The following is a 17,014-nucleotide window of genomic DNA, read 5'->3' as shown; positions in this document are numbered from 1 at the left end:
AAATGCTTCTGCTCTGGCTCAGTGCACAAGAAAACAGGCTGTTTTAAAGAAGTGCTCAAGGTAATCTTTTGTTTTGCTGTTAAATGGGATGAGCATAGTGCCATGTACTTTCAATTCTTGCTTATAGAGGTAAAAGAAATATCTCTTCTAAGCAGTTTGGTCAGCAAATATTCCTACTGCTACTAGCTGTAATTAAAACAGTGTTGTAATTAGCCTCTTATTTCCTTGTAGTGGATGGTTGTTTGAGTAGAAAATGGGATGGGCGTTGGATTAGGAATGAGGTGCAAGAGATGAAAATCCAAAAGGAGAGTATCTCTTGGAGTCTCCTTTTCTACTGGTGTAATTGCAATCCTCAGTGAACAGGTAGAAATATTTCATTTAAAAATCACAGCCTTAAAGAACCAAAGCTTCTTCTAGAGCTTTGCAGTGCAGTCCAGCCTTTCCTATTACAGATCTGAACAAAAGATAACTCTTTAGTCAGTATAACTAGTGCATGCTTGTTGTTGGATTTTACATTTCTATATGCCCCATCTTGGATGCCTGTGAAAAATGCCTGTATGATCAGACATAACTGTAAAGTCTAATTTAAGTTAATGCCTTTAGTAAAGTAGGTGCAGAGTAAATTAGGGTGGTTGGTTATGCTCCTTTATTTAATTGCTGGTGGTTGAATTCCCAGTGTAGCAGTTACAGTGAGCAATCAAGCTATGGTGCACTGTGCCTGCTGAAGTGAAGCACATTTTCAGAGAAAGTACTTCTGAGGCTGTAAGCCACAGTATCTTTGGAAGATATTGTTCCTCTAATCCTCTCCAAGAGTCCATATAATTCCAGGAAATAAGCCACCAAAAATCAGACAAAGAGTTTATTTTGGCTTGAAAAGAGTGGGACATGGCTTTTAGGCCAGCTGCCCTGGGTAGTTTCCAGGCTGGTGTGAATGGCGTGGGAGCCTGGCTCATCCACCCTGGGATTCATGAGTGGGGAGGGCAGGCAATGGGCATGGTCTTAACCTGCTGTCTGGAACCTGCCTGCAAAGGGTAATTGGTTCATTAACCAAAAGCTTTCGTAGAGATCAGCAGCCCCCCTTCCTCCATAAAAATAAAGAAAAAGCAGCAGCATTTTTGCCTAATGCAAGGACTATATAATGTGTTCCTGAGCTACTTTAATTTCTGGATGTACATCTGCCCTTAGAGAGACATTTCACAATTATTTAATCGTACTAGAAAAATTGTCAATTTTAGTTTTTTGCGTTATTTGTCTAGAGCTGCTGTAGTAATCACACTGTCAAGTTGCATGGAAAGCACTATACAATCATCTGAACACCACAGTTCCCTGTGCAAGAGATGAAGAGGTTCCAAGTAAACCTTCCAAGTAGGAAGGTTTACTGTGTTTGGAGTTGGGGGGCAAGTATTGCCTTAGGTTACCCGAATGAAACAGTTTGTTTTTGTTTAAATGGAGCTTGGGTTCGCTACCTAGTATATGTATGTGACAGGTAGTAGTTGCAACTATTAGAGTTCTGGCTGTGGCAAAGATTTCCACGCTGTATCTGCTGACAAAAACAGAGGTAGAGACCTGAGCCTGCTGTGGGGTAGGGCACAGTATCAAATTCTTGCTGGTACAGGATCTGACTTGATGGAGAATGCCTGCTACCAGAAAATAAAAAGCCAGTAGGGTGTGGGGTAGAATGCCTTTCCCCAAGAGCTGTTTTTCTGTTTTTACTGCGGTGTAGAAGAATAGGAGAAATTCATAAAACTGGCAGATGCCCAAAGAAAAAAATTTGAAAAATGAAAAACTTCTGTGCTGTGAGAAAAAAGCTCTGTTTTCATATTCCAGATGTGTACTGCAAGTGTACCACTCCGATAACAAGGCATGTGCTGACAGAGACATGCTTGAGAGCCTTCATGCAGAGGGAGCTCAGCACTTTTAGTTTCTTTGCAAATAAAACTAAACCAGAATAAAACAAGTGTCTGTAATTCAGAAGTGTTGATGGACCTCGGTAACACTGTTGACTCGAAATCACATTTATATTTCATTAGAATAAAGCTCTCATGATAAAGGTGACCTAGGAGGGGGAAATGAGCTTGTGCACTTCTCTGTAGCTTATAAAAATGCATTGAAATTACTCTTGCCTAACCTTAGAAATAAATAGATTAAATGCTGTCTTCTGTGGTTTGGTAAAAGGTCTTGGGGAAGCAAGTAACTGGAGCAGAAGGGAACTTTTTCTTTAATTGTAGGCACTTGGCATTGAATTGTTTGGTTTATTTATACCCTACTGGCTTCTGATAGCTTCTGCTAATGTGCTGAAACGTAACATAAATGCAGCCCCCCCCCGCCTAAAGGTTTACAAGGGTTGGCATTTATCTCAATTGCTTGTCATGCCTCATGACATGCTTCTTCTGTGTTAGAGATGGTAGCTAAAACAAGGATAAAAAGCAGCAAATAGCCTAAGGCTGGAGGCTTTAGCTGGTGGCAAAGCTACACGGGTACATGTGAACTGATCAAAACCTGTCAGGTAGATGCTTTGTACTGGTGTTAATCCCACCCACAAACAAGATGCCTTGCATTTCTGTGCACAAACCCAGCTGCACCCCATGGCATCACCCAGCAAATCCCTTTATAGAAAAAGGAATTTCTATAACTTTATTTGTGCAAAGGATCAATTGATAAGAGCACGGCTCTTGTCTTTGTGTTTATGAATACAGGGGCTAGTTAAGATAATAGCTGACAGGGTATGGATGAGGTAGGTAGATGGTGACTCAGCTTCTCCCCAGGCGCTGCAGGAGCAGCGGCAGGTCTGTGGGTGCTTCGCCCTCCCACTGTGAAAGGCAGGGCAGCCACAAATGCCCTAGGATTTGTGTGTGGTTTTTCTCCCCCTAATAAATGATATTCAGGTTTCCACTCTATAATTAGATACATTTTAGCCAAGCCATTCTTGAATTGGCAAGCTCTATTGATTTTTTAATATATCATTCACATTTTATAATAATGTGTAATAATTTATGATAATATGACTTTTGCAATGTATTAACTCCGTATTTGAGATCTTCTAGATTGCCTCGCCCCTATTCTTACATATATGTATGCATAGCCACCTTTCCCCTTTTCTTTTGTATTGCTTCTGTCAGAACCTAACTGCCTATGTGATTTGCTTCATATTTTTATTTTAGTGCAGACAATTCAATATGAAGCAGTCACTGGGGCTTGAGCTTTGCCGACATGAATGAAAAGCAAGCTGTGAACAGCTATTCCTTTTCCCAGGCACTGCACCACCTCTACAGCACTGCTGTCAGAGCTGATTGCGTGACTCGACTCAAACACACTCCAGGCAATGTCAGCCTGGTTAAACACATGAGAACAGTCAGGCTGGGTCAGGTTAAAAGTCCACCCAGCTACGCTCCTACCGTGAGTGATGAGTAGGGGATGCTTAGAGTAGAGAAACAGAGCAAGTACACTCCTTCTGGTGTACATACTCAGCATCTACCTGCCTGTGATAGATTTTGGTGTACCCACACTACTGTGGTAGGTAATCCTTGCTGGACCTTTTCTCTTTTAATTTATCAAATTGCTTTTTAAGCCTGCTTATACTCCTGACCTTCATCGTCTCTTACGACAGCAAGTCTCACAATTCACATGTGTAGTATGTTAAAACATATTTTTTCTTGTTTGTTTTAAACACATTCTCCGTGCCCCTTACTCTGTTGTGATACAGCCCTTTGCTGACAGAGGGGGGTGAATACTCCATTCCCTATTTGTCATTATACTATCCAGGATTTTGTGCACATCTGTCTTACCCCTGTGAGTTGTTTCAGTTACTGGCTGTACCACTAGTCATTCCTCATACCAAATCTCTTCCATTAAATCTGATTATCTTTGCTATATCTATTATATTACTTTTGAGATGGGGCAGCCAGAGCAGCATATGGTATAGCAGCAACATGTGCTAGAGTTGACACAAAGTGAGGGTGGCAGCTTCTTATAAGGGTGGAGAGGTGGAGGTGTGTGGGAAGGAGCCCACTAAGACACTTTTGGCAGCATTAAGCTGTTTTATCAGCTTAGTTAACTCAGGAAACTGCATCTTTATCTTTCAGCCCATTTCCTCAAGTAGTGCAGATCCCTGTGAGACTTCTCAGTAAATTTATTCTACATTAATTAGCTAAAGTTTTGTCACGTGGTACTATCTGAATGTCCTATGCTATGTTATTCATTTTATTCACTTGTAGAAGTGTAATATAGAAAATGAAAATCATTACAAATTTTAGTTAGACTTGTGTACACATAAAATGTGTATATGTATGCAAAATGACGTAGCAAATACATGATCAAAGGTCATTAAAGAATGGACTAGTTCAGCATTGTGTGGAAATTTCAGACATATTAAGTACTATTGAATTACATGTTTCATAAACAACCAGATATTCAATATCTTTGGAGTAAAATGTACAGTTTGTTACCACTTATGCCACTGAAAAAGAGCATAATGAGGCATGAAAAAACTTGGTCGTATTTACAGAATAAAGTGACAGTCATATGCCAGAGAGGTGTGCATTTTCCCTTGTGAAAAGATTGAGGAAGTTTGAAGGGTGGGAAAAGGATAAATCAATAGGATCTTACTGCTTTTCTGTTCTCTTCAAATCCTTTCAATAGGTGTGCTTACTTAAGTAGTATCTCATTTCACTACAACTTCCAGTTCCTCCGAGTTCCCAGTTGTTTAAAGCAAGGGTTGAAATTAGTAAACTGTGTGGGATGAGAGTTCTTCTGCAAATTCTTCTGCAAATGATGCTTACAGGATTCACCCTGGAGAAATGGCCACTTAAAGTGAAGGCACAGGACTGTTGTGCTTCTGGTCATGCTGATTTTATCTTTACTTTTCCCCTGCTCATTGAAATGTGATTCAAAATAAAAGCTTCACTTGAAAACATAGCTAGCAATATTTTAAAAGTTACAATGCACTTTAGGGTCTTTCTTTAAGGTTTGTGATTTCAGGTCTTGAAGCAAGGGAGGTGATCTTGGTTTGTTCAGCCTAGAGAGGAGGAGACTGAGGGAGACCCCACGGTGGTCCCTCAGGAGGGGAAGCAGAGGGGCAGCACTGATCTCTTCACTCTAGTGACTGGTGACAGCACTCAAGGAAATTGCGTGAAGCTGAGTAAGGGGAGATTTAGTTTGGATATCAGGAAAAGGTTCTTCACTCAGAGGGTGCTTGAACACTGGAACAGGCTCCCCAGGGAAGTGGTCACAGCACCACATCTTTCTGAATTCAAGAAGCTTTAGGGCAATGCTGTCAGACACATGGTGTGATTCTTGGGATGTCCTGCTCAGAATCCTGATGGGTCCCTTCTAACTCAGCATAATTTATGATTCTATGATTCTAATCATGCTTGCTTCTTTACGCAATCTTTTTAAAATCTTTTAAAAACATTTCGTGCCCTATTGAAGGGAATCCCTACCCCTAGGGACCAATGATGTATTGCATCACATCAGATTCTTCCATTATTCCTGAGATGAAGCACACCTAGAAAATGACAGCATTTCAAAAGAGCAGGATCAGACCCCTTGTAGCCCTGGGGAATGATGCTCATTTGTGCCTACCCTGGGTGATGCTAGGGGTGGGAAATGTCCTGGACAACATCAGTGAAAGTACTGCACAGTAACATTTACCAGCTGTTGTGTATTCAACAGCTAATATAAAGCAGAATGGACTCAGACTTGGAAAAAGAAGGACAAAAGCTTTCTGCTGGGAATTGTGGTGAGAGGGATTTTGGCAGTTTATGATTTTGTTTTTGCAATTGTTGTAGAACCTTGAGGATAGTTCTTTCTGTGTGATCTAAGGTACTCACATAGAAGCAATCAGCAATGCAGGGTAGCTGTGTAGGCGAAAGGTATTTTGCACATATGCAAAGAGAGCACAGTAAGGTCGGAAAGACAGCAGTTGTGCAAAAAACAAGCCCCAGGTGAATGTTTTGTTTACTGGGGCTTTGGGAGAGGCATTTACAATGAGTTCACAGAATTTATTTATTCAGGGTCCTCTTTGTTTCCTGCTCCTTTCCTGGCCGTGCCTGAGGGATGTTTCCATGGAATAGAGAGCAGTGTTTCACTTTGCACCAGCCTGCTCAGCAACGGTGCATACCTCCTTGTTTGATCTGTTCCCAGCAACCATTCTCTGATCATGTAATGGGCTCTTTCTTCTCCATCCTTACATCATCTCTTTTCAGACAACACTGTTACAGGTACATTCACTACCACGTGATTTTTTAAAAAGAAATTTAAATATGGACATGAGAACAAATATCTACAATTACTGGATAAAATTCAAAACGTTCTGCATGCAAGCATGAAATAGTTCACCTTGAGCTGTGATTGGTACAAAACCCCTTGCTTTTGTCTGTTCCTGTAGTAATCCTACAGCATTTTCATATAATTTTTCACATTTTTTTCTCCTTGATAAAATATATCACTTCATATATTCACAGAGTGAGTATAAAATGTGGCTTTATTTTTTCCATGCATCATAAAGGGCAAGGCATTGAAAACCAAATCTTCTCTGGCCACATGAATCAGCAGTAATTGTTTGTCTATGAAAAAATGCCTGTCTCGTTTAGCCAGAGGTGTTTTACAAATTTTGTTGTTCTAATACACCAATACCTTGCATGAAATATGGACCTCCAAAGCCAGATGAAAGACTTTGGTTCTTATAAATAAAATAAACAGAAGTTCCTAACAAAGCCAGTTGTACAATAATGTGAGATGACCATTATCTGACTGAGCTGGGAAATATTGGTGGCTTTACTTGGTACATTCATTTTTAAATTTATAATGGCTATATAATGTAGGCAGACCTGAGCCTTGTTTAATCTAAAGTTTTTCCTTCCTGTGGTCATTTAGAAGCAGTGGGAAGAAATGGTGCCGTAATGGTGATCAGCAAGACCAAATCTGCATCTGCCAGCCTCCTTTTTTACCACAGTGGCTTTGCTGTGTTTAGATTGCAGATACCTACCCTTTCTGTTATCTGTTCCTTTTGATAAACTCTGCAATGAGAGGAAATGCTCTTGCATCATTTTCTGGAGTCCTGTTTCCTATCTGAGATTTGAGAAATGGCTTGTAGCACTAGGACCCTTGGGAACTTCTTTTTCTGCATGGAAACTAATCAGAATAATGAGTACCCTCTGTGCAAATTCAATATTAGTTCTACACCTAAGGTCGAGCAGAAGTTAATGACCATTTTTTACGTGCAGAAGTCAGTTATGAGACCAACATTACATTTCACACTTTTGTAATTGTGAAATAAAATGCTGGAGTAATTTATGTTAAATCGATTTAAACTACAAAGCATAAATATCATAGCATCCCAGATTAGAGTTTGAGAGAAAATGGCATCATTGTCACTAGTGCAATAGTTCATTCACCGACTTACAAGTGCCTTTATTCCATCTTGTGCTTGCTGTGCTTTTTACATACAGAGGTGCTGAACAATGCTGTAAGTGGGAGTCTGTCTCTAATAATTTTTGCATTTTCTTTGTTTCTTTAATTAGCTGATTTACTCAGCTGATTGCACAGCTGTCTGGGCAACACCCCCCCAGGGGTCTGCCAAATGTTTCAGAGATATGTAATGTACTCAGTGAAGGGAAATCTGTATGATAATTTGCATGTATATATGCAGAAATAGTGGGAAGGAATAAGAAAGCTCAAAGGCAATTTTTGTGTTGCTAATAAAAGGAAACATGTTAAGGATGAGCTTAAAAAGCTTTCTCTTTTCAGTAATTTCTGAGAAAAGATTACTCTTTCATGGTAAATAAGGAACCAATTCTCAGTTGGAAGGTTTTGTTCTTGGGATTATTGCTCTCTTACAAGCAGCTTTTGGGGATTTCAGGGATGCTCAGTGCTTGTTAGTTTTCCCCTTTAGTTTAGAAACAGAACTTGGAAAATGCAGGAACATATATGAAGATCTGGTCTAAAATGGTCCCCAAATCCAAGGTTTGCAAAGCATTTACTGGCTGCTCATCTTCTTTTCCATTGCTCAGCACTAGTGCTCTATGTAGCCTAGAGGATCTGGCTTTTAGTTTCCCCAGTGGTGTCAGTATGAACTATTCATTTTTTTCCACTCTGATAAATTAATAAGCATCAGCAAACATTATAACACTGTCAAACAGCTCAGAGCTGCCATAGTAACCAACCTCTCTAGAGCTCACTGTATACCCTCCACAAAGAACAAGGGATATCACAAGTTCCATTGTTCAAAATAACAGTTAAGTTTTCAAAAATAATGAAATTAGCTTATGTGATTAAAAGAAATGTGATTAAAAAAATAAAATGGACGTTTGCGGGGTTTTTTAAAGCTTCATGCCAGCAACTTCCATTGAGGAAGAAAACCAAAACAAAACCAATAATACCAACTGAAAAAAATCCAGAAGATAAACAAACATTTCTCTTAAAAATTTGGAATATAAAAAGAGTGCTAGAAGTTGTGAGCTTCTCAGCAGCTGACAATAAATCAAATAGTGCAGGCTGCTGGCAATCCTGGATTCTTCCCCCTGGGAATATTCTTGCAGATTCCTGAGATCTCGTTGCTTTGACAGGGACAAAAAAAATCTCCCACAACAGGCTATAACCATCCAGCAGGGGAGAGCCAGTGAAAGTCTGTTGGCTTGTCAAATAAAAGAAGTTGTTGCATTCAGAAGTTGTCGCATTCAGAAGTTGTCTTTAACTCTTCCAGGGTGGGAATGAGTCTCCTATCTGTAGAGAGCATGTAGGTGTCTTTTACTTACTGGCTAGATAAAGGAGATTCCTGTGTGAATTGTGATCACAGAGGACTGAAATCATTCCACGGGCAGACTAGTTTGATGTTCTAGGATTTTAACAGGTTCAAGAACAAGATGAAGCAAATCCGTGTCCACATTTGAAATGAAGGAGCGTCTCTGAGTATATACGCAACGTAGCCTTAGGAGTGACCCAGCTTTGTGCGGCAAGCAGAGCTACCTCTGGAGCAGCTGTGGGGACAGGGATGTCCCCATGCAGCCTGTGCAGTTCCAGGTGAGCCTGGCAGTGTTTGTGCAGCTGGAATCTCCCACACTCGGCTGCTACTGAGGCTGTGCCTGGGACAGCCTAGGGCAGTGCAGAAGCACGTCTGCTGAAGGTGGTTTATGGACTCTTGCCCCAAAAGTCAGGCGGTTCTGGCCCCAAAGATGGATTTCACAGCAAGCTCAAGGGCTGCAGCTGGAGTTCTGTGGCACAAGGAGACTGGCAGGAGCGTGTCCGTGAGGGGTGTCCTGTCCCCATGCCTGCTGCCTGTACAGTCAGTACAGGGGGTGTGGTGCAGCCAGCAGTGATGGGGAAGCAGCACTACAGACTTTCTCTCACCTGTGGAAGAAGCTGCCAAGGTTACCCACAGAGCAGTGTCTTCATGACATGCTCTTCTTTATGCCATAAACTTGAAGGTAAATTAATTACATTTGATGAGTAGGATTTTTAAAAGTCGCCTAATATTACAAGCACATTATTTAATTTTAATGCTTAGCCTTGCTCAGTATAGCAGAATCATTTGTCCAGCTGAAAGTGGGAAGGACAGTTTTAAAAAATCCAGGAACTGGAATGGCCATGTGGGTTCCACCCAGAGCGAGCTGCTTACACATGGGTAGATGTCCTTGCCTGTTGTTCAGCAGGAAAATGGTTAACTGTGAGGACAGTCCTTTCTTAAGCATTTAAATAATTAGCTTTCACAGTTAACACCCTATTAAGCCAAACGGAGGAAGTTCACACCTCTCCTGGTGTTATTGTTCCAGTCTGGCTGGCTGCAGCGGCAGAGTGACGCTAGTGCCTTAGTTTGTGTTGAAAGGTTATCTTTGCAGCCAGAAGGGGTAGAAAGAAGAAATTTCATTTATAGGAAAGGAAGAAAGCACAATAAAGCAAAGCCTCTGGGAAGATTACAACGCTGTGGGTTCCAGGAGCTGCTTTATGAGTGGATTTTTTTAAACTGTCTTTCCCACTTTCAGTTGGACAAATGATTCTGCTGTAGTGAACAAGACTAAGCATTAAAATGAAATAATGTGCTTGTAATATTAGGTGACTTTTAAAAATCTTAGTCATCAAGTGTAATTAATTTACCTTCAAGTTTGTGGCATAAAGAAGAGGGTGTCATTTAGGCACTGCTCTGTGGGTAACCTTGGCAGGTTCTTCCACAGGCAAGGGAGGGTCTGTAATGCTGCTGGTGTGTTACCCTCCCTGGATGCCAGCCTGTCTAGCTAAGGTGAACCCTTTAGTGTGTGTGTTGTGCTCCTTGCTGCTGGAAAGACAAATCCCTTCCAAAGCCTTGAATCTCCACTGAACTTTGTGGCACGGCTGTAAAAGCAGGGGAGAGCATGGCTGGTTGGTTCCAGTGTGAGCAGTGATTAAATTCCCTTTCCTTTCACACCCCCATGTGATGGCTGATTCTGCTGTAGGAGCAGGTACAAAAGGATTTATTTTGGTTTCTTATTTCTTCATAATTTTTTTTCTGCTGAGTTAATGATCTTAAATGGAGTCACTAAAGGACAAACCTCTCTCCCACAAGAGTTCTCTTTGCTAACCTAAATTTATAGAGGAATCTACTAACAAAATCTCAGCTCTGCTCTGTGAGGGCACAAGCAGCTCAGATCAGATGATGGCCCTTGTGATCTTTTAGTGACCATAAAACACCAAAATCCTGAATTCCCTAGACTAATTTGCAAATGGACTTATTTGACCTGCACATTAGTAAGCTAATGCTCATTTGACATATTTTTCTTTCATTCAGGGTGACCTTTTCTCCAAAGGAGAAATGCTGCAGGTAGAAAAGGGAATTGGTCACTCTACATTTGTTTGTATTTTTTCCTGTCTCAAGTCTGAACTCAAACATAACATCAAATAAATACATATAGATCAAGGTAAACTACCTTTGTCTTTCCCTGTTATAGCTGCATTGTAGAACATGCTAGGATATTACTATCAGGGAGCAAAGGTGGATTTATGGTAGTGGAGAAGGAAACATTTGGCTCAGGTCCAAAGTTCACAACTTTTTTTTGTACGTACAGTTCCAGAATCAGCATTTGCCTGGGAAATGCTTTCCCATCCCACCCTAAGCTTCCGCTTGCTTTTCCTATGGTTGAATTTGCAATGTCAATTTTTTTTAATCAAAAAATAAATGGCCAGCTAAGAGTAAGTAGGAAATTTTCCTTGAATTCTTACATTTTGTGACAGAACTTGTATTACATGCACAGTAACCCATGAGAGCAGTGCCTGGGTCAATTCAAGGAGTTTCTATGAGTTGTTACAGGGTTAGGAGGCATACTATATCTAAAAATACTTCAATCAATTTCTCACATGTATGTGATGGCCCCATGTAACATAAATTTCTAGATATATCAGAATATTTTAAGAAATATGTGGGTTTTCTCTGTTTTATAGACAAAACACATAGCAACCTTTTCCTAAAGAAACCAAGGAAATATAATTAGGGGTTGTTGTGTGTCTGTGTGGTCACTTCAGCCTTCACGGGACTGTGTTCTTGTGATGGGAAAAAAGTATGAGATGGTGTGATTCCTTGAGTGTTGCTCCCTGGGTGTAGTTAAATGGTTCAGTTGTGGCTGGTATTTATGGGCTTGGATAAGAGGCAGGGAGGACAAAAAAAATCAAGTTTGTGATGGAAATTTCATGAAAAAGAGGTGAAATGCTTCTTGTCTCCCAAGAGAGCTGCAAGAACGTCAGTGTGAGGTCTGTTTGGTTTTTTGTTGTTGTTCCTTTAAGAAAATATTTACTGCTTCTTTTCTACATTCCTTATACAGTCTAAACAACATTGAAGGCGAAGAGAGCTGGGTCTGGAGGATAAACTTATTCAGGGTTTTTTAGAGTTGAGTTGTGAAATTGTTGATTAAAAAAACTAAATCTTTCTTTGTTTTTTTTTAAGCTGTTCACTTAGAGTACACTTAAAGCGAGGCAATTTTCTTATCATCTTTAAAATTTCTCATGTTAAAATCATTCAACACTCAATGGTAGCTGTATTCATTGGACATGCACCCTCTTTCTGTTTCCCTTTGTGCTGGGTAAGAGATCTTGCTGCCCTCAGTTCTGGGTGTTTGCTGCTTTTCACTGTCTCCCTGGCCAGGCACCATCCACTCTCTAACCTGCCTGCCCAGCCAGGTGCTGCTCCCTGGACGTCTGCCTGTTCATTTTGGTTGAAGGTGCTCTGGGTTGTTTGCCCTGGCACTGGGCAGGGAAGGGGACACTTGTAATCGAGGCCTGTGACAAGAAACCATTTGGCAGGCACTGACCTTTTCCCTGGCACAGCTGTTTGTGGAGCACCCGTCTGCTCAGGGCTGTGGAAAAGCTGGCTGGATCAATGTAAATCACTTAAACCTGGACACATGGTCTTGTTACTAGCAAGGTGCCACTCCTTTAAATGCCATGATTAATAGCCAGAGTCTGGGGGGATATTTTGCCCATGAGTGCCTACAGCAAATTGATTTTAGAAGAAATCAGAAAATTGAACGGAGAACTGGGGAAATGTTCTGCTAATGCAGACTTAACAATTTGAGAAATTGCTCAAACCACCAATTTTTAGCATTTGTTAATGCCTTTCAGCATTGCAACATTCCCTTCTCAGGCAGGTTGTTCCATAGTGGTCAACAAATCGATGTCCTGAATACTCTGTGTCTCCCACAGGCACTGGGTAGAACAAGGTCGTGCATGTGTGGGACCTTGTGCGCAAGAGGATGAGGCAGCTCTTGGGGAGGAAGACTGGGAGATGGGTTACACGGGAAGGTACTGCACAGAGCCCACAGCCTGGCTGGCTGGAGTTGCCTTCAGAAACTCTGCCCTGCACTAGAAAAGCAGGGGTCACACATGGCTGCTCGGGCCACCCCTCTCATTACTGGGTCATTGTGTTGCTCCTTTTCCAGGCAGAGGCAGAGATACACCACAATATCCCAAGAGGGTTTTGGTTTTGCCTAGCTTTAAATATGCTGGGATCTAATGCCCATTATACATGCTGTCTGTTGCAGCTATAGTCTGACCCCATGTTTTCAGTATTCACCTTGAATATCAGAGGTTTGCTGGTAAACTGATGCCTGCAAACCCCATGGTCAAGACTTATGTTAGAACTCTGTTTTCCTTTGATAATGGATTTAAAAAGATCCTGTAATGGAATAAACTATTGACAGAATGAATTATTTTCCTTTTTTTAATTACATTTTTATTACCTTTTTTTTTTTTTTTTTTTTTTTTTTGATAGCATAACTGTGGGGGAAGAAACAAGATTATATCCTATATGGCAAATGGCATAGCAATATCAGCAGCAATCTTGCTGTAAGAAAAAATAAATCCATACAATTTATTTTGGAGGTCAAGAGCCGTCCAAAGTTACTTTTCTTTTAAGTTGCTACATGCTGCCTAAATGCCTAAATGTGTGGTGCAGCAGACCCAGAGCACCCATGCAGACACACCAAGCTGCACCTCGTGGCTCACGTTAGGTGTATGAGCTTGGTCGTGGTTACCTGGTTATGTCTGAAGATTCAGGCTGAGGGATGAGGATGTCTGGGGAAGGTTGTGCTGCTACCTGCCAGCCCTTTTCCTGCTCCCTTTGCTCACCAATCAAATTCTGGGCTGCCTCAGCTTGCAGACATAGTTTTAAGGCAACACAGGGCTGGTGATCCTTGTCTGAATACCCTGTGCTGGGGGCTGTGGCTGTTCAGGTGCAGCCTGATGAGAAGCTCAGGTACACTGGGGTGAAGGAGAGAGGAGGTGGACAGGAGGAAGAATACCAGCTCAGCCTTCAAAGCCATGAGGTGTTTTTCAGGAAATAGATGTGACAGCTCTGCTGCTTCAAGGACACTTCTGGTGTCACAAATGCTGCGGCTAAACCAGGATATCACTCAATATATACTCAAGATCAAAGATATTTGAGTATGGTTCTTCTAAGTTGATATGTATAGCATGAGGTAAAGTCCCATTGCAAGTGTTTTGTTGTGACTCTCCCAATCTGCCACATATCACGTTTCAGAACATCTGAGGGCTCAATGTCCCACCAAAATACAGCAGATGGCTGTGCTGACTGGAAGGATAGCTTGGGGTATAGATAATAAAACTGCCTATAGATGAAGCTGTTTGCAATACAGAAGTCTGAGCTGTTCTTTCGTGAGACATTCCTTTTTGCTTAAGCTGGATGAACTGCTACATCTGGTTTTGACCCTTCAAGGGATTACAAATTTGATACAAAACTTTAAAGTCTATCAATACTTGCTAGTTTTAAGTGATTTAAGTCATGTTAATTGGGTGAAGTTGCTGGTTTCTTCTACTGTGCGAGCAGCAAAGAGCTTTCAATAAAACACCACCTGCAACCATTTATTTCTGGAGATGACTTTCATAGCTACTGGTGATGTTTGTTAAGATTGACATCACTTTGCTCACAAAGAACTTTCCAGGTCTGAGGTGAGGGATAAATCTGCTTATTTTGTTTAGTCTGACCTGATCTTCTGCAATAGAATGGAAGAAAAGTGAGACCTTGTTTTTTAAATTGCCTACAAGTCATGATTTCTTGTTACAGTGTGGAGTTTCCTTAAATGTCATTGTTTTATCAGGAGTAATATTATCATGACTATAACTATTTAGTACTGGATTTTACTGCAGGGGGAAATATTAAGTAAACTGTATTTAGCATTTTTCCAAACCAAATAAGGCGTACCTTATAGGATCTGTCCAAAACCACTCCAGGAGTTAGCTAGAATGCTAAAGTTTAAACATTCCTTGAATAGTCATCATATTTAATCTAAAGTGGGACATGCCACTTTGCTGCTTTTTGTGATTTAAACCTGCCTGCTTCCAATATATTCCTATTTCTTATTTTAGCAATTCATCAAAATGAAGAAAACACCAGTCAAGAAATAAGAGGACTAGAAGAGCTCAAGGATACCCCTGATGCACAGGTAGATGTGTAAGATTAATGGAATCTTGGGAATGTTTTCAGATCTACAAGTTGAAGAACAGCTTTGAATAGCTCTGGGAAATGGACTTTCCTCGATGTTCTGTGCAGGGAGCATGTAGGAGGGAGAAAGTCTGCTGGATCTCATCTCATGTGACTATTTAGAATAAGATTGATGATTACTCTGGGAATTAATCCCATGATGTTGCAATTGGACAGCATTCTTCAGCTATCTTTCTGCTCCTTTTAGATAATACACATAGCATATACCAGATGTGAAAGTAAAATGAGATGTGTTTTAGGAGGCAAGGGCTTATGACATTTTGATTGAATTTTAATCACCATAAGTAGACATGCAATGAAATAGGGATACTTATTAGTCACTCAAGTGCAAGCAACAACCTTCTTTCTTTCTTTCCATAACTGCCCTCATTTACAACCAAAGCACACTTCTGGATATTGCTCAGAAGAAACTAAACTGCCTTTTAGAGTATTTTATTTGAATTGCTTACCCTTTTTAATTCTGTGAATCTTTTTTGATTAATCTGCAATTCATTCAATCATTCCATTCATGTGTTCAAGCTGTGCAAGTGTAACCGTATAGCTCATTGTACTGGTGCTGATTATTGCTTTTAATATAAAATTGATTTTCCTCATTTTTTTCTCCTTCTGTTTCTCTTGCAAATGTTATGTTCCCCACCAGTTGCCACCTTTTCTCCTTCCCCTATATGTGGCTTGCAGTTCTTGCCTCTGATTTATCTCCCTAACGACTTGCCAAACTGAAAAGTTGTACACAAGAAAAACAGGATTTATGCTGATGTCTGTGCACAAGCCTCGCTGAAAGGGTACAAGCCGTATAGCCAAGAGTGCATTACAGAGATATAGGAAGGACCTAGAGGGAAACATTGACCTCACTGCACAAAAAAAATCTGGGTTTTTGTTGGGGGGAGAGGGGTGAGGGGAAGGATTTCATGTATTCTCAGTTCTACTTAGTTGCTGTACTTACTAGTTTTTTGCAAATATTTGCTGCCATTTATGACGTAGACAATGTACACACAAAGCTCCTAAGTAGCCAGCTAATAATATTACCTGGAATAATTATAAAAGCCTATAACATTTATTATTGGGGTATTGATTCACCCAGATTTTAATTGACTGTAAACCAGCTTCTAAAATTTGATAGAATATGAAACACATTTAAAATTATATAATTATTAAATGAGCAGTTAACAAAAGCATTCATGTGCTCTGCTGGGAGGAGAGCAGGAGCATTATCAAAGCAGTGGTTGCTCCAGTTTGTTAGCATCATAAAAATGACATCCAGTGAAGGCCAAATACAGTTTGTTTTAAAAGAGTGAATGATTTTTTTCACCTTAGTGGGACTGTGCACAGGACTGGAGCAAAGCAAGGGATCCTGTCTTTTGAGGCAGTGACACATGGTTTTAAGTTTTCAGGTGGATCAAAGATGAAGTCAGTAATAATTAAGTTTTTTTTCACCAGCTACAAAAAGAGAGAGGGGGAACAGTGAAAGAAAACCAAACCACCACAAACCTCCTGTTAATAGAATTGAAGGGTGTGGTGCCTGCTGTAAACACTGCTCTGTGGGAGAGAGGTTTGATTTACGCTTGAGTTAGTTGACAAAACTGGTAAAAGTGTGGAAAAAAAATTGGCAAGGGGATTTTCAAAAGCAAACATGCTGTAAACAGTGTAAATGGTGTAGATAAAAGATCCCATCTTATCTTCCTAGGGATATTTTAATTCACCTCTGTGTCATTGCTAGGATGCTCATTTACAACCTATGCAGAGGGAGTATTTTCCAATGGATATGCTGAAACAGAAAATATGTTGTATCTTCCTTTTTCCACCTTCAGTTGTGACTAATTTGCTTTAATTTCCATTAAACTTTTTAAAATTTCATTTCAAATATTACATAAACACACTTAATTATCGTAATTTTGAACCATGAATGGTAGTAAAGCTTTACTATAAGGTACATTCTTTTATCATTCATTAAGGTAAAGCCAGTTCAACTACGCAACCTTTTGATTTTCACCTTCACATATGTTAGTAATTGTACCTGTTTTGATCTACAAGAATTAG

General features: G+C 40.4%; 1 protein-coding gene across 1 annotated transcript in view; it reads left to right on the top strand.

The window, feature by feature from the left end:
* The window catches only part of RAPGEF5 (Rap guanine nucleotide exchange factor 5), a 158,939-nt gene that overhangs the window by 46,290 nt on the left and 95,635 nt on the right, over nt 1–17,014 (top strand). The window contains exon 8 of the mRNA XM_066318589.1: nt 14,842–14,918. Within this exon, the coding sequence (XP_066174686.1) occupies nt 14,842–14,918 (77 nt within the window). The remainder of the gene's footprint in view (nt 1–14,841; nt 14,919–17,014) is intronic.

Source organism: Sylvia atricapilla, chromosome 1, assembly GCF_009819655.1.
Source record: "Sylvia atricapilla isolate bSylAtr1 chromosome 1, bSylAtr1.pri, whole genome shotgun sequence".
NCBI classification, from domain to species: domain Eukaryota; kingdom Metazoa; phylum Chordata; class Aves; order Passeriformes; family Sylviidae; genus Sylvia; species Sylvia atricapilla.
This window is presented reverse-complemented; position numbering and strand designations above follow the sequence as displayed.